The following is a 27,421-nucleotide window of genomic DNA, read 5'->3' as shown; positions in this document are numbered from 1 at the left end:
TCCCATTATGGGTCTTCAGGGAAACTGAGTGCATGTAGAGACTTGATCCTTTTTTCTTTCTTGTCTCATGCCTGCCACATAGATCTTTGCTGCAATCACGTAGCCTATATGCTTCTCCAGGACATGTCAGTTCACAGAATATAAGTTTAGAATTATTGATGAGAAATTTATACACCTTAGATGTGAGTGCAGTGTTAATAAAAAGATTTTAAACTTTTTCTTTCTTCTTTACAAGTAGCTTGTGAGCAGGCAGTAGTAGCAGACAATTGTTTCAAAAAATTATCTCCTTGTGACTGTTAAAATTATTTGGCTGAGTGACTTGTGCCAAGAAATTCCAGCCTGTGGATGGAGTTTGGAACTATTCATCTGCTTGTTATCACTGTGGTCTTTGAATGAACTAGTACTTTTTATTAATCTTTGCTCTTCTTGGAAATATTTTTGTATTCCATGAATGTTCAATTTGGGACAGATACCTCAATTCCTTCAACGATTTCTATGGGAGGAAACACCTCCCAACATCTTAAACTCATATGAATGTTCTTGAAAAGTGAGAATATTTGGAACCAAACTCCATTTCTAAATTACCAGCATACTCCACCATAATCTCCCTGTTCCCCCAATTCCCTTTTCATACCTCAGGATTAGGAATTGAGTTTGCAGAATGCTCACCACAGCTGGATTTCCAAAAAATGTCAGCTGTATAAGCAGCAGCAATTTTTACAGGTCTTGAAATGGATGTTGTTTCTTTAATTATTTTTTCCAGTTCTGTTGACTGGCAAATTTGATACAGATATTAGGAGATACTGGAAGCCATCTCACTACTTCAGGGATTCATTATCTGTAGATTTAAATAAAGTTAATAGCAAGCTACATCTATATCAGTAGAATCCCTGGACATGTATTTAAGAGCAGGGTTTGTTTCAGTGCTGCGTAATAAACTCAAAAAAAGGAGACAGCAAATATAGACTAAGAACCATGACTAGTATGCAGTGTAATTTTAGTGCATGGGTCAATTAGTATGTGTAAAGTAGTAGCAAAGTAATAATTTAAACAGTAAAGCTGTGAAAAGGGGAAATGAGAAAAGCAAGACATCTGTTAGCTAAACGAATAGAGAAAAATAGAGTTCATTCCTTTATGCTTTGTCAAAATATGCTTAATTAAAATGAAGCATTTAATTGTAGTTCTGTAACACAAAAATATTGTTGCAGCAATAATTTCACAGTCAAGTTTTGATGGAATTGAAAATAGTCCCAGTTTTTGTATAAGCCAATTTGTATTCTCTTTGCAAATTGGCACTGGATCCGGGGAATTGTTGATGCCCTGAGACCAAACTTTAAAAAGAGAAGTATTACGTATGTAACGCAAAGGAAGCAGCAGCTGTATAAGTATTAACTGTCTCTAGCAGCACAGGGTATATAGATTGGTCTTTTAGCTTCAACAGTAAAAACAGAGTGCATTTTACCATGGAATTCATGGGTGACTGCTTTTATCAATGCTCAATTGAATTTCCTCATTAGCCAATAGTTCCTTTAATTTGAGTGACCTTTTAAATTTATTTCTTAAAGAGACACTTTAACTTAATCCTAAAGTGTCACTTGGTGTTGATATTTAAAGGGAGATATTGAAAAGGTGTGTAAAAAATTTTGGAGTCTGTTAGCAAAAGTTTATGTGAGGTTATCTGAATGATTTCCAAATCTGAAATCTGAGTGTGCCCTGAGCTATTGCTATTTCTTTGCAGATATTCCCTGGCTTGTTTGTCTGTGCTGATGCCATAGTGATATAGAGGGTAAAAATTGTAGAATAAACCTACATGCCCTCAAGCAAATGGTTTGTATTTTCAAACTGTAGGAATAAATAGGGACTAGGATTACAGGTGTGAGAGCTCTAGAAGCACTTTTCATGTCAAGTGATGTAGCTGCTGAGCCCTTGGGGAAGATGCAAGAACTTTTATTCCCCTTGAACCACAGTGGTGGAAGGAAAGCCAGCCCTCACCCCGTCCCTCCCTGCGCCCAAGCTTCTTGCCATCACTCACAGCTCTCCAGGAGCAGTGCGTTGGGCTCCCCATCAAGTACTGCAAATGATCCTTTTGCCTTCTTCGTGTGGGGACCCACAATGTCTCAAGTGAGGTGGAAGTGTGAAATGACTATCCACAAAATACTACTTTCTTTTGGTTGCTGTTTACCAGTGTGTCCGCTTGTAGTCTGGGTTCTCTAGGGACATGTTGGCAGACGAGGAACATCTTCCAGTATCTCTCTGCTCCAGTTTTTGCTGTCCTGTCATATTACAATGCATGGGAGAAAGTCACATTAGACTGGCAAAATTGAGCTGGTTTTACTTTGGATGTAGATGTTTCTGTAAGTTCAGTGAAGACACAATTTCTGGTATAATAGAGCTGAATTAACCCACAGTATTTGCCTAGAAGAAATTTGAGGTAGCTTATACAACTTCTGTTTTTTTCAACCTGAAATTGCCCTTCTTCACATTTGAATGCCTGAAACGCTTTGCTTTTTTCCCGTTTTCTCTCTAGTTTCAAAGGCCATATGATTATTCACCTCCTTTTCGATTTGGAACGGTCCCAAATGGAAGCACAGAGAGGAATATCAGAAACAACTACCCTGATATGCACCTGTACATGACGAAGTATAATCAGAAAGGAGTTGAAGATGCCTTGGTCAGCTTGAAAACTGGGTAAGCTTTTTTCCATGGATTTTAAAGAATACTGTAGGCTTTGCAGAAGCTGAGAAATATTGATCTGTACTACTGTGATGCAAAACAGACTCATGTCAGGCATGCTGTGTAGTACATGGCTCTCTTCTGTTTTGTAACTGCACTGCACAGATATCAGAAAAGAAAATGATTACCTGTGATTTGTGAGGCTATTTCAAAATTACATGGAAGATTTGCTGTCCTATGTGAAATAGTTTCACAGGGCAGAATTAGTATTTCTCAAATTTAAAGAGCGATTGTACAAATGGACCTGGATTTGGGTGGGGGCTCAACACAGAACATGAAGTTTTGTACAGTCTCTCGTTCTCTTTGCAGAACTCTCTCTTATAGCAATGTGCTTTTGCAGGGTGAATTTCTGACAAAGCTTGTTTGTCTGGCCAATGTGCAACTACTTGTTACTTCTTTTCAACCTCCCATCCCTTTGGTATGCTTTTAGGTCCACTCTTACATTTTCTTCCCTCATCTAATTACCATGGCCCTGTACATTTACTGTCACATCTGAAGTATTGACTTCGATCTTCATAAAATCTGTTGAGATGAGGTCATCTCAAATGTACTATCTAATCCTGCTTCTTGCAATCTTGGTAAATATTCTGGCAAATATTACTGTCCTTCTTCCTTATAATCTAAGATTTAGACTTGAGTGCCATCCATCCTTTTCTCTTTCTGAAGTAGCCCATTCTTCCTGGCTGGACAAATAGACTGAATTTTGATTCTTAATCCTGAAAAGGTATGAGAGTGGTCGCTACTTTTATCAATGTTCATCTTGGTGATGGGAATGTGTTAGCTCTACCTTTTCTAAGCATATAAGTTTGATAATAGCATGTGCATTTTTGTTAATAATACTGGATTACAACAATCATAATCTATCAATATAGTTTGTTTAGGTTTGTTCTGTTTTGAAGTGAGAAGGCAAAGTTACCCATAGTGGATTTAAGTACATCTACGCTAGTGGTTGTTTCAAGGCATGTGTCGCCCGCGTTTTTTTATGGTGAATACAGAACACATTTCTTCCTATGCTAAATTAAGTTCTTACTTTTGCTCCTTTTTGGGGAACAGCTGGTCCTTTTAATTTTTACTCTCCTCCCAGATGTGTAGGGGATTGTAACACATTTCTTATGCAAAAACTGCTGAAGTCCCCCAATCATTCCTTAAAGTGCAGGTTCCCTTCTTTAAAAAGTTCCTTATCCGCTGTCTCCATGTTGCTGTCTGGACTCCATCTGTCATCATTTCTGAAGGCATTATCAACTGGCATTTGTCAAGCATGGTTTGTCCCATCCTAAGGTAGACATGCAACATAACGTGAGATAAACCTCGCCCAAGGTCTTCCAAACTGGAGGGACAACTCCTGCTCCAACTGATCGTATGCAAGTTATATTTTCTGGGTGATGATGCATGCTACTAATCCTGCTGTGAATTTTTAAAGAAGCTATCCTTAATTTCAGCCATTGCTAGAGCTTGTTCAGTTGGATAGATAGTTTATTTAGGGGATGTATATTCCTCGTCCTTTTCACCAACCATTTGTGCTACTGAAAGCCCTGAAAACCTGCTGTTAGCTTGAAAATCAGGCCACCTGTCAGGCACTTAAGCATGAAAAGGGGGGGGCTACCTGACTGCAGGAGAGTTCAGGACATCACTAAAACTCAGGCTGACTGCTCTTGTGCCAGCTGCTGCTCTTCCTCAAAAGATTTAGTCCTTTTTGACAGCATAAGCTTTTAATTTTTTATAGATTCCCCCCACTCCCCGCTGGAGTTTCTTTCCTCTTCTAATTGATTTCTCAGTGTGGACACCCCGAGGTGTCTACCTTGCTCCCTTTGACTGACATTTCTGTAGCAGATGGTGCAAATAAGCTGCCATGTGCGGTGTTTTCCGAATCAATATAAGTAACTGCTACATACAGCTGCACTCCTTAGTATTTTGTCTGATGGCACTTACCGAAGGATTAAACAGCATGCCGTCAGCTGCTGAAGTTTCCCATGATATAAGTGTCACTTTGTGTTTGCTTATATCACAGGTTTGGACATTCCAGCAAGAGTGTAGTGTCAAGTGAGCTTACAAATTTTCTGCCTTCAGTTTCTGCAGAGCAAGAACTGTGCAAAGACCCAATCAGTATGGTCATTGTGGACAGTGAACTCTGTTACAGATCAGGCAGCATGATTGTACCTTCTTTTTGCCCCAGAGGGGTTTCTCTCTGGAAAGATGATTTCATTTAGGTGACCAAACTGATCAGGCTCTGTCATCCTCACCTTGAGCCCACCCAGATCTTTTTGCTAATACGTTTGGTGAGGATGTGATGCAGCTCCTGTGGCTGACACCTCAGGCATCTCTGCAGCTAAAAGTGTCCTGAATGAGGGAGATGAGATCGTATAATATGGGACTGTAATAACTTGCATTCTCTGTAGGGGGGAGAATAGAAAAGCATGAATAGGTATTTGGTAGTGTATTACAATTGCCTGCCTCTTCTTTTTCTCTGGACTCCTATTCTTCAAAAACGTCATTTTTCACTTTTTCTACCAAATGTTCTGTTCTGTTCTTCAGTATACATAACTGTTTCCTCTTTTTTTTTTTATACCTGCACTGTATCTTCTTCCTTTCTCTCTCATGAATTATATGACCAGATTGTTTCTCTCTTTCATGAAAAGTTTGTTCTTTGCTCTTTCACCCTTATCTAGACTTGATCAAGCTTTCACCTTCCCTACTTTGCTTGATCACATAATTTTTCATACGTCTTGTCCCATGGAGCCTATGTTGCTACCACTCTTTTAAGGATGACTTGTCTCTCCTTCCTCAAACTGTATCTGCTTCCAAGCAAATATATAATTTCTATTTTCCTCTTCAGTATGTATGTGTTCTCCTTGCCTTATTACAGCTATTTTGTCTGTTTTCATCTTTATCTCTTGTCAAAGCCATTCCTGTACTTTTATCTATTTTCTTTTTTCATCCTCATCATTGGTAGCACACAACAAGCAATTTTTCTTACATATGGTAAAGCTTGCTTCTTCTGCACAGCTTTTTGAAGATGAACTATCTGGTAATTATAGAGTCATAGACTATAGACCTGGGAAGGACTTGCAAAGATTGTCTGGTTGATAACTGCTGCTGTGAGTCAAAATAAATAGTACCTGTGCTATTCCTGAAGAATGTTTGTATAACCTCTATGTATTTCCATTCTCACTTTTAAAACTACTTTTGCTTAATCGAAGACATAAGATTTAGTCCTCTTTAATTCCTTGTATATAGTGTTTGATTCCAATTTTAAGCAATCAATCAATTGCTGATTGATTATCAGCAATCAGGCAATACTTAATGACTGAATAATGCTACACAAGTGGCATGTGATCTAAATAGAATCAAACTATCAAGTAGTCTTTTGTCACAGTTCAGTCTGGTTTTGCTGCATCTCAAACTCTTAAGTATTTTGGTCAGCTTTAATTAACTTTAGCCTCTTGAGATGTATTGGGAATATCTTGATCTTTGAGACCTTCATGTTTAATACATAATATTATTGAGTTGAATTGGAAGGAGAAAGCAGGAAGGAAACAAACATAAAGCTTCAGATGCTTAGATTTCTCTAAGATTTCTTTTTTGTTGGAGACATGGTCATGTCCCTTCCCTCATTCTGAAAACAAAATAAAAAACAAACTGTTTTTTATCTTGCTTTCTCGCAAGAAGTGACAAATCAGCTGCTTCAGTCCAGTCTCTAACATAGCCAGGAAAAACATCAAGGGCAGAGGTACAAATAGAAATACGTATAAAATAAATGTTGTGCCTACCTTTATTTCCTGGTCTGGTGTAGGGTTTAGATACATATTGTGTTGGAGTATTGCTGTACATGCAGAGATGAGTGTGGACACATCTACGTCTGGGAAGCCTTGAACAAAATACCCAGCCCCTTTTTCTTTTCATCCTTGAGAGGTGCAGCTAACAGTGTTTCAGAAATTAACTTACAAGGAAAGCGTCTGGATTTGTTTGTTGTTTTTTTTTTGGATTAGAACAAAGAACTTTGCTACTTGGGCAATAGGTTTGGGACCGGTCTTGTTGAATTAACATTGAAAATGTTTAAGATCATTCTAGAAAAGAATCATCCGGGAAATGCTGTAATGAGATTTTTTGGAAAATGAGATTTTTTGCTTTAGACTGACATTGACGTTATGCCCACTCCTTCAGGTGAATCCCCATGGGGGGGTCATTGCAGCTTACTCATGAAGACTTGTTGCTATCAATGGTGAAGGCAAATTTATCAGCTATATTGGCTTTTCCCCTTTGATAAGAAATCAACCTTTGTTTCTGAAAATATATTAAAAATATCTGTAAAGTCTCAGTAATACCTACCTCTTGTCAACAGTGTCTTATTTCTGAGATTCACAGATACGGTTCTTGGAAAGCTGCTGAAACACCATTTGAACAATAGCAGTACTCTCTGTATTTATTAAGTAAAGGTATCAGTTTGCAACCAGGGCTGTTAAAAGGGAGAAAAATTCCTGCATCTTGTTATTGAAGTACTACTTAATATTTTTCAAAATGGCAAAATATTGTCCCTCCTTCAATCCAACTTAGTACTGAAAGTATTCATGATCTTACAATTTTGTCAAAAAATGTACCAGTGTTATTCCCTGAATTTCATGCATATAGGTGATCAGCTGAACCACATGTCCTGTCCTACCTGCAAAGCTTCAGATTGCTTGTTATACAGGACTGACTGAGCAGCTCAGGAATTCTCCAGCGTTTTTTGTTCCTTTTCCTTAATGAAAACAGAAATGGCAGTTATTTTCCTGAGCGTTATTCAGAAGAGTAAAGTCTGTAAGACAGTAGCTAATGTATTCTTGGTGGTTGAAGTTCAGCTCTGTTAGAGCTGTTGTGGCTTCTCTGCGTTCTTTAGATGTTTATTGATCAAATAAAGTTCTAAAAATGCATTGCAAGCATTTCTGTCTATGCTGCGTTTAATTAATCTACATTTCTAGAATCCTCTATACCCGAGAGACAGATCCTATTAATTTGGCTTCTTGAAGAGAGAATAAGTCTTTGAATGGGAAGTAGTTACTTATTGTTTTATGTTTACAGTGGCTTTTTGGGTTGGTTTGCTTCTGTTTGCCTTGCTATATTTTTCCAGAAGAGGTTATAGTTAAGGAATACTATCTTTTTGCAAGCTAAACAACCTTACCTGTCGTAGTTCTTTGGTGTGGGTTGTATCAGCTCGTAGCTGTTGAGTTCGCATGCAGTGTTTCTCTGTGTATGTGTTCCGCTGCTATAAAGCTGTCAAGAGAAGAAAATGCAATGGCAATAAACCAGAAATATATTTCATGTTCTCACCTTTGCCCCAGCACATCTACACTGGAATATTGTCTGGGATTTAACTGCTAATGGCTGAAATTTGAAAATTTTATTGGGAGTCTCTTCTTACTAAAGAGATAAAATAGGAAACTTTCCCGTGCCTTCACTTCCTTAATTTTCACGGATATGAGGACTGCAGCTGAGTATCATGCAGTGTATATCTTGTTTCAAGAAAAGAGATGGTCTAACTGGTGCTGTGTTATGGCAGCATATCGATATGAGGACTTTATTTCAGTTTCACTGCAAAAAGCTGAGAATATAACTTGTTTCAAGGAAACTGGAGTAATGAATCCCTTGTGTCCCACTGGTAAGCAGCCCATTGTTTACAGCTGCAGACCCGCTCGCTGTCATGAGCGGTTTTCACTTTTTATTTACAGCCACAGCTGTGACTATATATTCAGGGATTTGACGCTAAAGTTTACTGGGACTCCATCTGCCTTCCTGCTTAAGATTGCTATGCTTGGTAGTTGATACACATCAAGTCTAATACCTTATTCCCTGGTCGTCTGTGGCATACTGGCAGAAATACAAAGCCGCTTGGAAAGAATGCCATGGTGATAGCATCTCTGCACTGCTCGAGCCTCGGCAGGTACGGCCTCAGATGCAGTGGATCATCAAATCTGAGCTGCCCCCTGAGAAGATGCTATCGGCCGGCGGGGGTGTTCTGAGCTGCTGCTCGCTTTGGTAGGAACATGCGATGTTTCTATTCCTCAGTGTTTTTTAATGACAAATAATAATGCTAGAAGAAACACCTGAAAGTACCTAACTCAACAATGTGAGTGGCATGACAAGTTATTTCCTCCCCGCAAGTGCACTCTCCCATGTGAAAACAACAATAGGAATATTAATTTTATTTTAGAATGCAATCGTACTAAGCAGAGAATGTGCAAGAGAAGACCCTAGAAGGCTCTGATGCCCTTTTAACCCTCAGTCTCTAAGTTTATTGGCCTGAATTGGATTTTTGTTGCTCTTACGGTGCTTATAAACTGTATCCAATTCACAGCTTTGCACACTCTGCTATTTACTGAACAGATACAAACTGGTCAGAGGCTGTGCTGGTAGCCTCGGCAGCGTGGCGCAGGCGTAACCAGGAGGCAAATGTCTCCGTTTCTGTCAGCTGGAACACAATTCAGATTGTGCCCAGCAGGACCTTCTGTTAATTAGGCCTGTCGATTAAAGTGGTGGTGTGCTTACAGTAAAAAAACAAAACAAACTTGTCTTTTAGGCAGCCAGCTGACATCTCCACTCAGATACAAAAACGATTTCAGTATTTTTTGCAGTATATGTTTCAATTTCTTTTTACAGAAAAATTGTCATAAAAATTTTCATCAAAGGAAAAACTTTCTAGTTTTTATTCTTTCTGTGGTTCATATCTTTTCACCTAAAAAGAGGAGGGAAACTATGAGAGAAATTACCTGTTTGAGAGAAAAATGATATATTTTAATTTTTCATAAAAAGCACAAGTTCTTCATCATTCCTGTGGGCAGATAATAACAGCTTGCACCAGAACTCAAAGAAATGTTCATCAGACATAAATTTTTAAACTTTTAATCTAGCGGCTCAATATTTTTTGGCTGTATCTGATTGACAACACGTTACAGTATTTGTAATTGAGAATATTCACTCTTTTCTTAGACTTTTAATCTTACAGTACATATAGCAATTCTTTTACCAAATTTTTAAGAAATTGCTGGAGACGGTTCATTCTGAAGTGTGTTTGAGGGAAAAGGGGAAAGGTCAGTGGGCAGCATGAGATATCTGTAGTCTGTAATAATTTATTGCTTGCAACTGTCCTGGATGCCTGTTATGGTACATGAAGAGAGAAACTCTACTGGAGAGAGCTTTAGCATACGCACTATTTTATGTAACTGAATTTTAAAATAATATATCAAATCCTTAATATCCAGCTATCATTCTAAGAATATGACATTTTCCTGCTTTCTCACGGCCTACTTGTCAAAGCTCTCTATTCTGAACCTGCTTGGGTTTTGTGTTTTTTGCAAGCTTCAAAAACAGGATTAAAAAAATCAAATACAGCAACTGAAATAACCAGTTTTTAGATTGCTCCAGTCACATTTTTAAGATATTACTGAAACAACAGCCTGTGGTTGAAGTGTGTACTGATCTTAATGAAGAGGGAATGATGTTCTCCTCTTTCAAAGTGTCTTTCAAAGCATGAAAACCTTAATGATCTTTTGGGATACTCAGAATTCTCCAGTTTAAACTACTGAATCTGAAACTTTTTTTATTCACATGTGATTGGAAAAATATATTGCTGAGTTTGCATCTGCTGTTACTACAACAAAACTTATAATCTAAGATAGGAATTAGCCGCTTTTTTTTAAAGGAAAGTACTGAGGGGTGAATCCAATTTCTATCTCTAAATGTAGTTTTGTTAAGGAGAAATATTTAAGAAAATTACTGTCCATATTTTCATCAGATCTATAGGATATTAATTTAAAAGATTTTTGTCAGACCCTGAAAGGGCAAATTATTGTGCCAGGTGATCATTCCTTTAAGGGGGTGATAAATCCAAAATGTGAATATATGACAAGATGAGAAATTAATATTTCAGATAATTCACTGTCAGTGATACTTATAACTAATAGTCAGGAATATAAAATAGTGTAGAGGGCTGATTTAACTAGCTCCTGCATTGCTCTGCTTCTGTACAAAGGCACCCAGTAGACCATTTTTCTGGATATAACTTTTGGACATTTTTGGAGGCTGATGCTTAGAAGTATCCATTTCTGCAGCTGGTCTGAAAGCCAAAATAAAAAATTCAATAGAGCTATGAGACAGGACCATGGGAACTCCTTAGCAGAAAGCTGAACTGAACTTTAATTTTCTCAGTCAAATGAAATCTGAAACGGAGCTAGACCACAGCTGAAGCACTGATGAGTTCAGGCAACTTTTGCCTTAAATTGTATGTGGAGTATCATATTTTATGCCTGCATACTTTCTGCCCGTAGCTGAAGTGGAAATAGATATGTAAAATACTTTCAGAAATTGTTGTTCTGTAGTACTCTTTAGTGCTGACAAGTTGAAATAATCACAACTGAGATCAGTTAAAAATTATTTTAAATAAAAGTGAACATCAGTCGGCCTCTCCTCTTTGCGCTCTCTCTCTCTGTCTCTTAGCCTCTCTCTCTGTGTGTGTCTTTTCACTGTTTGGCACCAGACCTTTGTAAAGTTCAGTAGTGATTGATAGAATATTGCATTTGTCGAGTTAAATCGGCATAGTTACATTCTGGAGATAAGGTGGTGTGAGTACCAAAATTAAAACAAGCTCAGAAAGAAACTGAAGGAATTGGTGAAAGGTGAAAAATTTGGCAGCTCTTAAGAATGATGGGGCTTAATACAGCCTGTAGCTCATGAAATATCCATTCATCTGAAGCCAAGAAGATATATTCAGGGACAATAGCATCCATACATGCCTTCTTTCTTTTATTCCTCAAGCATCTATTGTTTGCTAGTGCCATAGATTGTTGGGACTTAAGTCTAAGCCAGTGAGGATCTGCTGCCCATGTATGGTATTCCTAACCATATATACCTCTGGGGAAATTTGTAAGTCAAACAACACTGAGCACAGATCCAAAACTACCTGGGAGAGCAAGATGTTTGCCATGCTCCGGAATGTCTATTTATTCCTATCAGTTTTGACAGTAAGTACTAAATTATTGTGCAAATACAAATACACTTCCCTTAAAACCATCTGAAGGAGCTAATAATGTGACTAACGGTTTTCTTCCTGACATTCTGTAAAAATGAAATCTCGACTAAACAGTTTGGCCCACTCAGTACTTTCTCCTCGTTGACTCGGTTCAGGTAACTTCTGCAATCAATAGCTTCATTTAGTTTGGCATCAGATGGCTAGGGTAACTTAATTTCCATTTACAGTATGATGCTTTCTGTTGGGCTTAAATCTAATTTTTGTTCCAGTGTTCATTCTAATATTCTTTTTGGTGTTTCACTCTGAGGGGACTGATTTTCAATTGATGTTACAACTGTAGTTACCCAAGCTAGGAATTGGAAAGCTGGTTTGCAACTGCACCACGGCTATTTGTGCTGAAAGACATGAAAACATTTAAATTTGCTGTTCCATCTAGCCACATTTTTCAGAGGATCTGTTTGCTAAAGTATCAATTCTGAAATCGAATAGCTTAAAAGAAATGTATGCCTGAATTAGCGTAGCTTTCTGACTTTTACTGCCAGTGTTAACTGCTAAAGTGAGCAGAGTGCAGGGTCTGGACTACAAAGTGTCACCAAGCTGGCAGCATAGAGATAAAGACTTCATATGGCATTTCCATTTGTGGCAGAATTTTCTGGCATCAGTTTTTCTGATGACTGATCCGTGTTTCCCCATCACTTGCAGTCCTTTCAGGAAATGCAGTTATTCTCACATTCTTGTATTTCTTCCACATGTGTTGAAAAGTCTATATAAATAACGGACTGTGTAGAACTTAATGTGCGGTTCCAGGGGACTTTCTGGGGGAGGCTGGTTCTTGCAGGCTTTGAAGAACAGGCCAATACTGATATTGGCATTTAGAGGGTTATTGGGATCTAATGTCTGTATCACCATTTTTTAGGTAATGCAGTTATCTATCTAATGTCTTTAAATATTACAAAGTACCTGGAAGTAAAATGAACACGTGAAAGTAGCTTTATCCCATTGAACCACCCTTCTTTTGAGAAGAAGCTATTCTAAGTGTTAGTATTCATTTGATTTGGGCATGAGATGGGGTGCTTGGTGAACTGTGCTGAATTTATCCTTCATTATGCTATTGTAACTGGGACAAAACCTTTAATCTAAAAATATATTCCCCCCTACTTCACTATTCAAATTTTGTGTTTTGATAAACTGACGCTTTGCAAGTACTTTGTTGCTTTGCTTCCAAGACTTGAAGTGGGACACTATTCCATTGTATAAATTAATCATAAAGACATGCTAATTTTTCCATTATTTTGTTGCTAAGGGAAATGTTATAGGGACTGGGAGAGCAAGTGGACAAGAGGGGTGGTGAATGGGAGCTCCTGTGGGTGAGGAGGGTGAATATGCCTGGTCAGGTAACCACAGCCAAGTGATGCTGGAAGGTTCACAGTGGCTTTTCTGGCAGCCTGAGCTTGCCCTGACAGGTGAGGTGAAGCCTCCACATTCTCTCATGATGGTGTTAATGTCTGTCAGAGCTTGCTCTTTCAAATTTTGTGTCTACGTTTTCTGTGTGAAGATTGAAGTGAGGACAGTTTGATCTGGGAGAAAAGTTGAAAGCTTATTCCCTGCTAATGAATTCAGCGTTTATTGGTTTAAACTTTGCTAATCTGCGTTGTTGCAGGGGGGCGGTTGTTAAATTTTCCCCTAAAGAATTGGCAGTGTCAAGATGTCGAGAAATCCATCCAGCGTATGTGAACTTAAGGTCTGTGTGGAACCATTTGAATATGTGCTAAAAGATAGTCACTGCTGGTGATGAACTGCCATCAGATAACCTGAAATGCATTTTAGTTAAAACTGGGTAAAAGAAATCATCAGTCCTTCATGCTAAATGTTAAATATCTGCTTCTCTTGCTCCAGCAATTATCAAAGTGTCACGGTAGAGCACTTTCGTTGAAGCCTTGTCTTCAGAGCAGCCTTCTTTCCCTTTGGTTGCTGTGTCATTCCTTAGTGACCTTGTGGCATTAGATCCAGTGGACATAGTTTTGTAGATGCACAAATCACATTTAGTCTCTCATTGTGCACTCTTGACATACTCCCTTTTATCCCTTCTGTGGATAAAGAAGGGATAAAATGTAAATTATCAAAATTGTAATACATCTGTAAATCTGTAATGTAAATCCATCATTTTTTAAAGCTGGTATTTTTGCACTTGCTGCCCTCCCAACAATAGTATTGATGATCTCAAAAATATATGCTTATGTTTAATCCAGCCTTAAGTGGATACCAGTTTTTTGCCTAATATCAAATTATAAGTGCTACTTTAAGGGTCATGTGAGACATCTATTCTGCAGACTATGCAATTTATTTTTAAAAGCAAAAGAGTTGAAAAGTAGTGGTTTTTTTCAGAATGTTTTGGAAATGAGCTGTATGTCTCAAATTATTTTTAGGAGACAAAGCTTTAATAGGTAAAAGGTTCTTGATAATGGGATTGGGCATAAAGAGAGGAGGGCAAAGGTGGTGTTAAGTCTTTTCTGAGGATTCACTGACCTACTGGTACTTGTAATAAGAGTGAAATTTTAAATATCGTGCTTTCAAAAGACATGACTGGAGCCTTAGTAAACAGGTATGACGCTTGCTATGTAATAATCTTTGCAGTCTCTTTTGCATTTATTCACAAGCAAATTTGAGGAGTAACATCTCTTAGTTTTTAAGTCACCTAGGCAAATTTCAAAAATAGGTTGGATTTCATTAGCTATCTTTCCTCAGAATAAAATTTATATAATTTATAATGAATAATTATTCTTAAATATGTAATTTACCTTTAATTTTTCAGAAAAAGCCCCAGAAGGTACATATTTGAGTTAAAAGGTGCTCTTCATCAAAAATAATTTAGAAAAGTCATTGTGATACAGCTGTTTACAGAAAAATGCAGTGCAAGCAAATTGCTATGATGGTGCACTTCATATATTACATGCATTCTGGTTTTATGTAAGTCAAATCTGTGTTAGTAATAATACACAGCTTTTGTCTGGCCATGAAAAGAACATATTTGGGCTGTCAGAAAACATAAAAAAAGGAGAGTGAGAAAAATTGATTCTGAAGTTAACGTCCTGGATCTGACAGATGAACACTGCACTGAATGGTACCCACTTTAGCAAGAAATTAATTCTGCTGTAGATATTATATGTTTGGATTTACTGCAGTAGTTGAAAGTGTCTTCAGTCATGCTCCAGTTTCTCTGAACCTCAATGGAAACACAATATTATTTGTTCCATAGACTCCAGTGCTTGACAGTAAAATAGAAGAATGTGAATAAACAAGACTGCATTAAAGCATCCCCCTTATTTTCTGAATACTACAACACCGGTCATAACAGGACACAAAGTAGCTGAAAGAGATTGATTTCTAGTGTGCTGGATTACTGTTTGTGTCTTCAGAACTACTAAGCACATTGCCATTTTAGATTTTTCCCTGTCGTTCCATCAAGAAAACAGAATTGCTGGAGGATCATGTGGTTGGTTAAGGAAGCAAAGTAATATTTTCCAAGTGAGCTATACTAATGTTCTTGAGAAAGAAGCTGTGACCAATAAAGGAGCATTATCCTAATCCTCCTTTTCAATTTTCATCATAGGAATTTGATGAAAAGTATGTGCCAATAATAAAGATGAGGGAAATTATAGGGAAGTGTTTTCAGCTTTTCTGAAATTACTTTTCTGTACCTTTTCCTCTAAATTTAAATTTTCTTTGCGCAGACATTTTTAAATGTGTACAGCAGTACTTCAGAGAATGGGTTTTTGCAAAAGCTATTCTGATTTTTCAACTCCTGTACTTCTTGGTGACTCATAAATGTTTAGGTAAAAGACTGTCCACGTTTGTTTTTCACAGATCTCCTGCTTCAAATTATTAGATTCAGTAATGCTCTTTTGGGGATGTTTTAGAACTATTCCAATTTGTAATTTTATAACACCTGATGTTCTCCTATGCTTTGTGAGCTAAAATTCTCCCCACCCCCTTTCCTCTTTGTGCTTGCTAGGTAATGAAGGACATTTGCCTTTGTAGTCTCTCTTGTATAAATATTCCAAAATGTTTGTTTTCTCTCCCACCCAGGATTATTGCAGTAGTTCTGAGGAAGTTTACAAACCTGCCAGTTGCTCAGATGACTCATAGCACTGTAGTCCTGTGCCTCTGCATTCATTGAGAATGCCTGGCGCATTTGGCTAGTTTATGGCAGTTTTAAATCTTTCTTGCTGCATTCCAGTTTCTGTAGTTCTCTTTCATCTTTCTAATAATTCTCAGCAGTTTATTTAAACCTACACAATGTGACAAAGCTTTTCATCCCCTGGAGTGGCTGCACTGAAATGACAAGTTAATGGATTCATTTTTACATGACTAAGGTTTGCAAGAGGCTTTGAGCCTTTCTTGAAGTGGGTGCTGTACTCGGTGCGTGTAAGCTCTTTTACAGTGAGCACGTAACTTAAATAGCAGAATGGTCAGCGCTCAGACCAGTACAAATCTCAGCTGTGTAGCACAGTTGAATTTTGCTGCCACAAGAACAAAGATCCTGAGGCTTGCCAGTCCATCTGTACAAAGAAAAGAGAAAGAAGAAAAGGGTGAGCTGGAGCAGAGATCCAGGCTTGCCAGTCCCGCCTTGAGAATGACAAGACAAGGATGGGCTACTGCGTCCAGCAGTCACTGCCACACACGCAGCCTGGATTTTCCATCAATGCCAAGCAAAACAGCAGATGTGCCTTTCCCCACATAGATATAGCAGGAAGGAAAGTGGCCCCAGCAGCCTGCTGGCCTGCACAAATGCATGCTTTGTCTTCTTCCAGAGATTATGCTCACTGCAATCTTTGCAAAAAACTTGGAAAGGGTCAAATTTTTGGACTTGCCCAGATTTCGCTATCTCAGTTTTTGGGAACTCTTATTGAGGAATACTTAAAGTTATCTGAAAGTTCTTAAAAATTCAGTGTCAGGAAATTCACCTCCTGATGATGGAAGAGTTGATTGCCCTAACATCTGAGAGCTTCAGTCGTGGCTTGTTACTCTCTGCCCACACTGCAGGGGTACATCATGTTCTGAAGCTCTGCTTTGCAAGGAATAGTACTTCTGTAATCAGCACATGATGAAGAGATAATTAAGCCTTGAGAGGTTATGAGGTTTATGTTGGAAATGGAAAAAATATATTCTGACTATGAATTTGCATTTGTAGACAGCAAGACTTTTTCAGGGCAATCAACTTTTTGATTTACATTTCAGACATTGGGCAGCAACTGATGGCAGAACCTTTCAGCCCTCAGCATCTGTCAAGAAAGTACCTCATGTTTTTAAATTGATTTCTGTAATGAGATTTATTGTGACCTTATAGAAGTAGCATGGAGACAACCCTCAGAAGTAAAGGCTTCTGCATCTTCAGAATACTTTCCTGCTTTCCTTGTGTGTAGCTGATGCCAGATTCTCTGGGGAGGTGGGTCCACAGCAAGTGAGTGAAACTCTGATCATGCCTTGTCTTTCTGTCCCAAGGTTTTACTACACTGCTCACTAACTAAGGAGGCAAGCCGTATATGAAGAGGGTGATTTCTGAGGTAGCACAAGGCTTTTGCCCTGGAGTCTTTAGCAAAAATATCTTTTCCCCCATATTTCTGACTGAGTCTCTTTTGACAGAAGAACAGCTGACTCTGTTTTCTCTGTTTACCAGCATGTATTTTATATGCTTACATTGCAAAGCTATAAATCCCAGAATAAACAGATAACAAATTCTAGAGTGTATTTTAACTTGGGTCGTGGGGTTGCAGCAGGGTCTGTAACCACAGAGAGGAGCATTACCTTCCAATCCTTTGCCTGAGCCAAAGGCATCTACTGAGAGGGGAAGTATCCTTCCTTCCCCACAGATAACTGCAGAGGTCTAAAAGCACGAGATTGGATTGTATTGAATATAGCGATTGTCTGCTGTAGACCAGAATTGTTATAAGTATCTTGAGGGTAGAGGAAGCAGGTTCTTTTTTTTTTCCCCTTGTGTGTCTGCCTAAAGGACATGGATTTTTGTTCTTTCTCTCTACACAAACCAAAGATTATGTCTGAAGTGCTGAATCAAAGCACATCATTTAGAAAACTGTCTGGTCTTGTGTTGAACGTTGCAGGCCTGGGCAGTACCCCAACACCCTCATGGCTGTTTCCAGTTTGGTTACACTCAGTACAAGATAGCCATCTATATCTTATTTCTAGATTGAATTTGCAACACATCACTTACCAAATGTTTAGTACTTGTTTTCTCTGTGTTAAATTACCCATTTAAAGGAAGGAGAGAGTTAGACTTTTAGCATTGATGGAGCTAAACTGACTTTATGCTGAGGATTGCACCAAGTGAGTTTTAGGGAAGAGTGGAAAAACAAAGGAAATGATGGCCCAGCTAGTTCTTTTAATGCTTGCATGAGCCACCTGTACTTTCTCTAATTACTTCACTAAATTTCAATTTGATGACTTGAATGGTGCCTGTTGGGGTAAGTACCCTTAAAGGGAAGCAATAAAGTACAGTAAGTAGTGACAGGAACTTCTCTCTTTGCTTTTTCATGACAGCAGACAAAATCCAACAAGCTCAATCTCTCTTGGTATTTCTCTTGGTTAATGTGAGATGGATGGGAGTATTTTTTAATGGCACATTTTTGCTGCCTGATCTAGAGTTCCACAGAAGTTAGGGTTCTGTATGAATCTGTTGATTGATTATTTAAGAACAAACATTTAATTATGTCATGCATGAAAGTTTTGGTGTGGGGTTTTTTTTTTTTCTGTCAGTAGCCAAATTCTGATATGCCGAGGTCTTGCTCTGTTCTGTGGATATAAATGAAAAGCTTTATCAACATAAACTTATTTAAGCTAGTGGCAAGTGTGATTCCAAAACTTAAACAGCAACAGAATTCACAACCGGTACATACTGATATAATATTATTGAAGTTGATGCTCTTCTACCTGTTTCTGCCACAATTAATTTATTTTTACAATTCCCTTTCCACAAAGACAGGTCCCAACTGTTTATGAGCAGTGTTTTGCCAGCCTCTGTCATTTGCATCCCATCAGGAAATTTTAGCAGTTCTCCCCAGTAATGCATTGTGGCTCTTCAAAGGCAGAGCAGGCAGGGCAGGCAGTGCCGGTGAGGGTGGCAGGGTGCAGACTCCTCCTACACCAACCTGTGAAGCCGACTGTGTAGCTACGTCCTCCTCATTCCTCTGACTCCTGTGGGATGGGCAAAGATGTTGAAAAGGGAGAGCGTGTTGCTGGGGGATGTCGTAACTTTGTTTTAGTGCACCATTTAGGTGGGGTTTGAGCTGAGATAGTTTTTTCCTGTTGCCTCTGTATTCTACTGGTCTTGTGCAAGTGGTAGAAATCTTAAAGATTTTGGCTGCAGATGAGAGCAGCAATACAAAATAAACTTAAGTTTTGTCTTTTTCCTTTTAAATATTGCATACGAATTTCTGTAGGTATAAGAATGTGTTTTCTTTGATTGAGGTCTACTGCTGGCAAGTGATTGTCCTTCCAATTGGCCTCCTCTTCTTGTATATGCACTTTTACTGGGTTCATTTGTGAAATACCCATGCACCCGTCTCTTCTAACTCTTGCTTTACAGTGCTGCTTAAAACTTATCCCTGAAGGACACTGCCTCTTTTCCTTACTGGTTTTGTTTTCCTCTATTTTGCTGTGTTCCTTGTATACCTTAAAGAATGGGATTATCCCATTCTTACATTTTTAGGTAGATAGACTGAAAGACTTCAACTTTTCCACAAGTTCCTTTATCCTGCTGTGCTCCAGGTACACAAATAATATGTTTGGAACTGCGAATCATAAAAAAGTATTTTCTATAATTATAAATTATAATCTAAATAGCTATATCAGATATGCTCCAATACCTTCCTCTGTCTTAGCAAGGACTTAACTTCCACCTTCATTGATTATTTTTGGAAAGAGATGTAAAATAAAAGTGTGTGTCTAGAACTGGTGAAGTCACGTTTTCAGTCTCATTCAGTATTTTAAATAAGCTAATTGGTTATTGCTGTTTCAATTCTAAATTCTCTATTACTGTTTGTGTTGTTTTTGGAGATCATTTTGCATCTCAAGTATTTATTATCCATTTTGAGAGCAAAGATACAAAGATAACAGGGCAAATCATTTTGTAGCTTGGTTTCTCCTCCTCAGTATTTTTTAACAGCATCCCTTAAAATAGAAATGCAAAACTATGTGTCCTACTTTCCCCTCACTAAAATAGATGTCTTTTGTTAATTTTAGATACAGCAGAGCAGGATATGTAATTAATGATATCAAAGAATCCATATCATATTCAACAGGGTCCTAACATCAAGGACAAAAGAAGTCTGACAACAGCTGTCCCTAATTTGGTTTGTAAAATGTTTTCTTTTATTTCAGAAAGTTGGATGCTTTCATCTATGATGCAGCAGTGCTGAATTACAAGGCTGGAAGAGATGAAGGCTGCAAACTTGTCACAATAGGGAGTGGATACATCTTTGCCACTACGGGCTATGGAATAGCACTTCAGAAAGGATCACCTTGGAAGAGACAAATTGATCTAGCCCTCCTTCAGTTTGTTGGAGATGGTAGGGACCAATCTTTTTTTTCCTTTCTTTTCTTTCTCTGTGTATGCACAGTTAACTCAGTTTTAGCAGCTCTGAGCCTTTTACTACTGTTCTCTTACAGTGTTTAAAAAAACTGAACAGATGCAAAACAAATAAGTAAAATTATTTCTCGATGCTGAGACAGGAATTCTCTTCCACTCTGTTCTAACTCGCCTCACCGCCAAGGACGTTTGCGTCTATTTTCAGAAAGTGTTTTCGTATACATCACATCACAAAGTAACAGTGGTCTCAATGTTAGAGAGCATTTCTAAATTTATTTATTTTCTTCTTTTTTTTTTTTTTTTTTTTTTTGCCTTTGAGCAATTCCTGAGGAGTTTTCACTTGGTAGATGAGTTATCTTTCAGCATGACTGTTTTGCTATTTAAAAGTGTTTAGCTCAATTCTGAACTGGAGTGAGTGATCCCTAATCTAAGATGGATTAATTTAAACTTCTGGTAACAGAATGTTTATGGAATTGAAGTAGGCTGAGTGGTTTTATTGGATTTCAAACAGCTATTTTTCATTCTAACACAAAAATAGCAGAGTTGTAGGTCCTCTTGGCACTTCTACCCCGCAGAAGAAGAAAACTTACTGCACGTCTTTGATATATTTGTAGACAGTAATAATGACTCGTTCTACACATAGGGCTTGAACCACGTTTTGATTGTAGAAATGTTTCTTTGCCACAGTGAAACTTCAAGACTTTCATATGTGTGTGCAAATAAAAATACGGTGGTTAAAAAAATTTCTGTGTTCCAACTGATTAAAATCCTCCATCAGTTTGGAATGTGGTGTATGTTGCATAATTATTTTGATTTCTTTTTTACATAGATACATGTGTTAACTTTGCATCTCTCTGTCAGTGGTAAAAAGGGCTTTATTGAAAAATAAATATGCATTTAAGGTCACCACCAGCATGCCATTGAGACTAAGAATGATAAATTTCTCTATAATAGGACAGTTTAAATGGCAAAGTGCAGGACTTTAGCATAGTGGCATCCTGTTCCATAAAAACCAAGACATTAATTTTCATACTGAAGACAGTGAGTGTGTTAGTCTTCCAGCACATGGATTTTATTCCTATTATAATACTAAACGACTGGAAGAGATGTAATCATCATGACTGATGCGTTTTGTCTGGTGTCATCATTATTGATCTGTTGGATTTAGAGAGGCTTATGGAAGAAACATTGCTTACTTCTGCTAAGGCATGAATATATGACCCATAATAGCTAGGTTTCAAGTAATTACATATTCTTGTTTTAAATGCTTGCAATTAATTGGCTAAAATGTTTACTTTATTTTTCTATTCATGAATATTTTGTGAATGGAATATTTTTCTATTTGTGTAATACTATTAAGAAGTGTTAGATGCTGTAATTCTGACCCATTTTTAGATGGGGAAGTTGAATCAGAGAAGTTGAATTATTTGTTCCATACTAAGGAAGAAAATGCTTCTGTAGCCTGAAGGGAGGATCTGAGGTGTCTTTCTCAGTTGTGGGCTAACCCTTCTAGGTGTTGCCAGAGCATTGCTGAGATTTTTATTCTTTTCACCTTGCATTTTCTTCATGCTTACTCTTTCATCATTTTTGATACTACTTATTCAACAAAAAGAAATGAAATCCCAGGGAAAGAAAATAAATGAAATAGAAAGGAAAGTATTTGAAGCTATTCAAGAAAAAGCTCCTTAAAATACAAAGGTACTGCATTTTTATGCATCACTTTGTCTCTGAATATCAGGGAAAAATCACATGGATGGGAGGAAAGAGGGAAAAATCTTATGATGTATTTATACTTTCACCTGTGGATTTACATAGCATATGAATGTTTATATCTTTAATCCATTTTTATTACCTGAAAATACAAATGAATTATCTATGCAACTCAGTATTAAAACTTCCATATGGATAATGTATAGAATGGCAATAGATACAGATGGCACTCAGGTGAATGAAACCTTGTCATGAAATCTCTGCTCCCATGTTCATCTTGCTCAGATATAACTTCAGAATATAAGCAAAAGTTTTGAATGCAAAAACCATGGGGATTGGGAATGTGTTTATGACATTTTTTCAGTGGTATTTTTCAGTACCGTTAGAAGGTACTCTGAACAACACATGAATGCTAAAATGTTCATTTTCTCTTGTAAAGGTCCCTAAATTTGTTCAGAAAATGGTGTGGGCACTATTAAAGAGAATAGCGGTTGGACACATATGATGTGTAGGAATTATATGTTTTCTTTAGTCCCAGAAATGTTTACTACCTTGTCTCACTTTATTGTGTCACAGATCTAGATGATAATTTTCAGAAAAAAAAAACCCAACCAAACGAATGGGGGGAAAAAAAAGGAAAAAAAGAAAAACAAAACAACAAACAAAACCCAATCAAAAAACCCCTAAGAATGATATTGAGGTTGAATTTCTTCTACTGATTTATAAAATACATTGCAGGTGAACTGGAACAAAACACCAAGAAATTTAATGTAACGACTGATTGCCTGGAACTAGCATGACCTGATTTTGTAATGTACATCTAACTTCAGTAGTTCGATGGGTAATCTTTTTAGCTACGAACTTACATAACTGTTTTGGTGAATTAGAAGGGATGAACCCAGAGTTCACACCAACATCACTTTTGCCGTATCACTAAAAATCTCTTTGAAGTTATCTACACTAAAAGCAAATATAGTTGGGGGGAAAGTTTCATCTTAAGATGATACTCCTGGGAAAGCGTCGGTGGAGGTTGTGTAAGCAAATAAGTAAACACAAATGAAGGCAGAAATACTCCTTTCACATGTATAGCCTCTGCAGAATTTATTAGTCTCTAAGACTAAGCCTATAAAACAGTAAAGCACCTAGTACTATTGGATTATTATTCAGTATATGTGATAGAACATTAATCACAGTATGGAATAATTTCAGTGAATGATTATCAATCTAATGAGTTTCATAACTGCAAGAAAAACATCCTAATGATTTGAACAAACAAAATTTCTTGACATGAATGTTATCTTAATAAGAGGAGAGAACCTTTTGGATGATACTAGATATTTGGACAAGACCAAGTAATTTGTTTAAAAGTATATATCTGATTGCACCTACAAAACCCCATGATCTCATCTCTCTTTTACACTTACATAGTACTGAGATAGCCCTTTGAAGTGTGTTTTAGAGCTCTCAGTTTCCTCTGCATGTGTCTTTCTCCTGTGATTTTTCTCATTTGATTTTTCCTTGATTCTTCTATATTATTCTCCTACCTAAGCCAGTTCACTTACACATTGAAATGGAATTTTTGCACAGTGGATAGGAACCTTTTCCTTGCTGATATAAAACATCCAACTGAAGTATTAATGACTTGTTCATGCAGGAGCATCTTTTCATACTTTCCAAAGCACGATGCTTTTTCTGCATTAAAGTCAATGGCTTTGAACCCTCTTTTTTTATCTTGTTGGCACTAGAAAAAAAATTAAGGTAAATACGGAGGGATGTAGGTTTGTGTTAGGGACAACTTTAAGCTTAGACTAGGTGGTTTATATGTATCTACATGAGTAGTGTTCTGATCTTGAGGATAATTCTACTTTATATTACACTGACAATTCACAATTACACTGTGAAAGCGACTCTGAAGTCTCAGTGGAAGGAAGCAGGCTACAACATGCCAAGTTTGTTACTCTAACAAAGAAGAAAAGAGACAGAGGGAAGGAGGATGGGAAGGAGTTGCTGAGGAATTTAAAGAATAGCTACTTAGTTGTCTCAAAAATAGAATTATCTCCAAAATGTTTCATCATTTGGTCTGTGCAGGTTCATATACACAGCTGAGCTCATAGGAAGTTGAGATGAATATGCATTTGTTAGTATAAAATTAACTGCTTTGGAACACTGAATCTTTTTGATATAAAGAGTTAGGAGTTGCTTTTTCCTGTATAAAGGATATGAGCGAAGTGTATTACTAGGGAATTTCTGGCTTTGTACATCTTAGTATCTGTACATTGCATCTCATTGTCTGCAAAAACTTCCAGCTGACAATTAGCATCTACAGTTCTGTTTAGAATAGTTGATCATCAGGGTAATAGCGCAGTGGTGGTTTGGCTTTTTTTTGGCTTGCTGTGGTCACAAGACAAAACTCTCATTGTTTTTTAACAGACAAATAAAAATACTTCTACAGAGACAGATAAGACTATTTCTCAGTCTTCTGTTGAGAAACAGAAGCACCCAGGAGTTCAAAAGCAACTCAAATGATACGGCTGCTAAGAAGCAGCACCATCATTTTGTATGGATCTTCCGCCCACAGCCACAGGAATGTGTCAGAACAGAAATGTTGTGCATTGAAGAATCGCATGATACGTGCTTTGATTTCTTTTATAAACCTCTGTAAAGAGCAGCTGGGCCAGCTGACATACCCAGAACCCAGCATGTTACCCTAGCAGATGTCAACTGCTTTTTTTCTGCTAGTTTGCCATTTGGTAAGTGCGGTAAAGGCTCAGGCACACAGCCTGTGTAATTTAGCAAGTCTATAACTGCTGGATTGCAACATTTGTGAAGGCACCCGTGTTCCTCCAGCCTCCAATAGTAGGAACTTTTGGTGAGCTTTCTGAAGGCCCAGGTATTGCTAATACTCCTCTGGCTTGGGCTTCATGGTGCCATTTAAACCAGAGTGGTACTTCTCTAAAAATATCCTGCAAAGTAGTTTGAAAGACGTTGCTTTTGAAACCTATAGCATCACGTCTTTGGGATTTGAAGAAGAATCAGTGGTTCATAGTAGGCGAGGGGAATCTATATCTCTCTCTCTGAGCAAATGAGATTGTTGAATGGCAAATGACAAAGCTGCTTTGGGACTGTGAGAGTAAGAGGGCTTCAGAGTGCACATAGGATGGAGAGAAAGACAGCAAGGAGCCTTTAGCTGTGGAGGATCCAGCAGAAATAGAGGGGTAAAACATGCATGACAGCAGAAATGGGTGGAAACAAGGAACAGAAAAACGCTGGGTAAAGAGAGCAAGTTTGGGGAGGAGTAGGGGAATATCAACCAGCTGGCCAGGTTAAGCATCTACTCGTGTGAGGTCTTTGTATCGTATTGCACCACCTGCAGGTTACAAGCTCAGCTCAGATGAAGGTCTGGGACGAGATCTCCAGGAAAAAAAAAGAGGGGCAGATGGTGTAGCTGTATTATGCCCTTAACCCTTAAAGCTGCAACCTTTAAAGCAATTAGAGACACAGAGATGTAAAGAAGAAAACCAGTTTTGATTTGAGTTTCCACAGAGTCTCTTATCCCATTCCTAGTAACTTTCAGTTCTGGTTAATCTTTATGTGCTTTTCGGATGGCTTAGTACACTAAGAATTATTTTCCTGGGTGGATAATTGCTTCCCACTCCTTAGGGGTAATAGGTAACTGTGGAAATGAGATTTGCCCCCTTACATCTGGAAGAGGAAAGCTCTTTGCTTTTTTTTTATATATTTTAGCTTAAGCCTTCCAAATTGCTATCTAGGTTATAAGGAAGTGTAGCAGTGTGACTCACACTGGCTGTTAAAGACCAAGGAGGAAATATGTACGTGATTATGAGGACTTATTTTCAGTGCGTGCTGCTCAGGCAGAATACACCCACAATCCCAGTGATTTTCTGTTTATATATTTAGTGTCCTCCTTAAGCAGTGGGTGGAACAAATGTGACTGGAGAGTGTGAGTGTATAAGTGAAGGGTGTTTGTGTAGCTGAACAAGAGTTAGAGGGATTGTAATATTGAAAGTCGTGCTTAGCAGTTCTGTTAATTCATCCTTAACTAATGGGGACATGCAGAGTGCAGTCATTAGCTCACAGTAAGTTCATTGCTGTCAGTCATCTGTGTTCCTTTTGCTATTTTTACAGGGGGAAATAGTTCAGAAAATAAGAGTAAGAGATATTGTTTGGGGGGATCCAGACTGAATTTAAAAAGTTGCTGTGCTTTTATCTAATCTCTTCTATGAAACATGCTGTATGGATCATAGAACTAGGTCAAACTGAAATTGATGAGCTTATTGAACCAAATGCACATCAACCCATTTGGCTTCTGACTCCTCTATTCAGGGTAAAGACCCTTTTATGTTAGGGTCTCCAAGTGATGGGGTGCTACCTTTCTCCTCCATCACTTCGTGGGAGTTCTCACCAGACTGTGTGTGAAACAGTCTGTCCCTAAATTTGAAAACTATTGTTTGTCCAGTCTGAACAAGCGGGCGATTCTGCTAGTGCAGCCACAGCCTTTTGAAGATGACGCCCTACATCTGACCAATGTTAAAGTATATATTTAACCCTTTTATTCAAGGTCTATAATTGGTATATATCAGTTTTCCTTACTTGCCTGCTGGTTCCTCAGGCTGTACCTCAGGTTAGCAATTTGTGCAAGAGTCACCACCCCTTATACTGTCCATACTAGCCTGGTCCTTTTTGCACCTTCTGCTCTGCCACATGCACTGTGGTCTGTTGGGGTGGCCTCCTCCTGCCCTGCCCCTTATGCAGACCTTGGGGATGTGCTGACACTCGAGGTCTGTTGTACTTAACCAACAACGCAATGAAGACTTCGGGCTGCAGCTCGGCTTTCTCCACTTGGGCAGGGCATCCTTTCCTTGCTTGCCCTAGGCATGCCTCTGCAGAATATGCAGAGTAGGCTTAGATAGGGATGGCTGCAGTGTGTGAAGCAACACGATATAGGGGAGATTTAATTTTTCCAGACAAATGTCATTGACGCAAGGCAATGTTTTCTGGAGTCAGAGGAGGATGACTTCCCATGCAGTTGCAGCTGCCCGAGAGCCCTGCTGCAGGAGCTGGCATTGCTGCAGGCACACCCGGCACTGGGGGTTTCCACCGCTCAGGTGGCTGCAAGTGCCTTTGCGCAATGGGTTTCACTGTGTAAACCCCATCTCTCTCCCATGCTCAAGAGAAAAATAGCCCATTTTAGAAGTGCCATTGCCAGAGAAACTCCCATTAGATTATTTTTCCCTCAGTTAGTTTTAGGTTTTCTGTTTGTCTTATGTTCTCTTGGCACCTCAGTGCCAGATTTTGGTTTGAGACAAGGTGAAGGTACAGGCTGGCACTCTGAACCATCCTGAAATGGTCATTTGCGA

At 38.2% G+C, this 27,421-nt stretch overlaps 1 protein-coding gene across 1 annotated transcript in view; it reads left to right on the top strand.

Annotated features, from left to right (window-relative positions):
* The window catches only part of GRIN2A (glutamate receptor, ionotropic, N-methyl D-aspartate 2A), an 80,992-nt gene that overhangs the window by 42,470 nt on the left and 11,101 nt on the right, over positions 1–27,421 (top strand). The window contains exons 9-10 of the mRNA XM_009700672.1: positions 2,528–2,688; positions 20,126–20,313. Of these exons, the coding sequence (XP_009698974.1) occupies positions 2,528–2,688; positions 20,126–20,313 (349 nt within the window). The remainder of the gene's footprint in view (positions 1–2,527; positions 2,689–20,125; positions 20,314–27,421) is intronic.

Source organism: Cariama cristata, unplaced genomic scaffold (assembly GCF_000690535.1).
Source record: "Cariama cristata isolate BGI_N322 unplaced genomic scaffold, ASM69053v1 scaffold2275, whole genome shotgun sequence".
Classification (NCBI taxonomy): Eukaryota; Metazoa; Chordata; class Aves; order Cariamiformes; family Cariamidae; genus Cariama; species Cariama cristata.
This window is presented reverse-complemented; position numbering and strand designations above follow the sequence as displayed.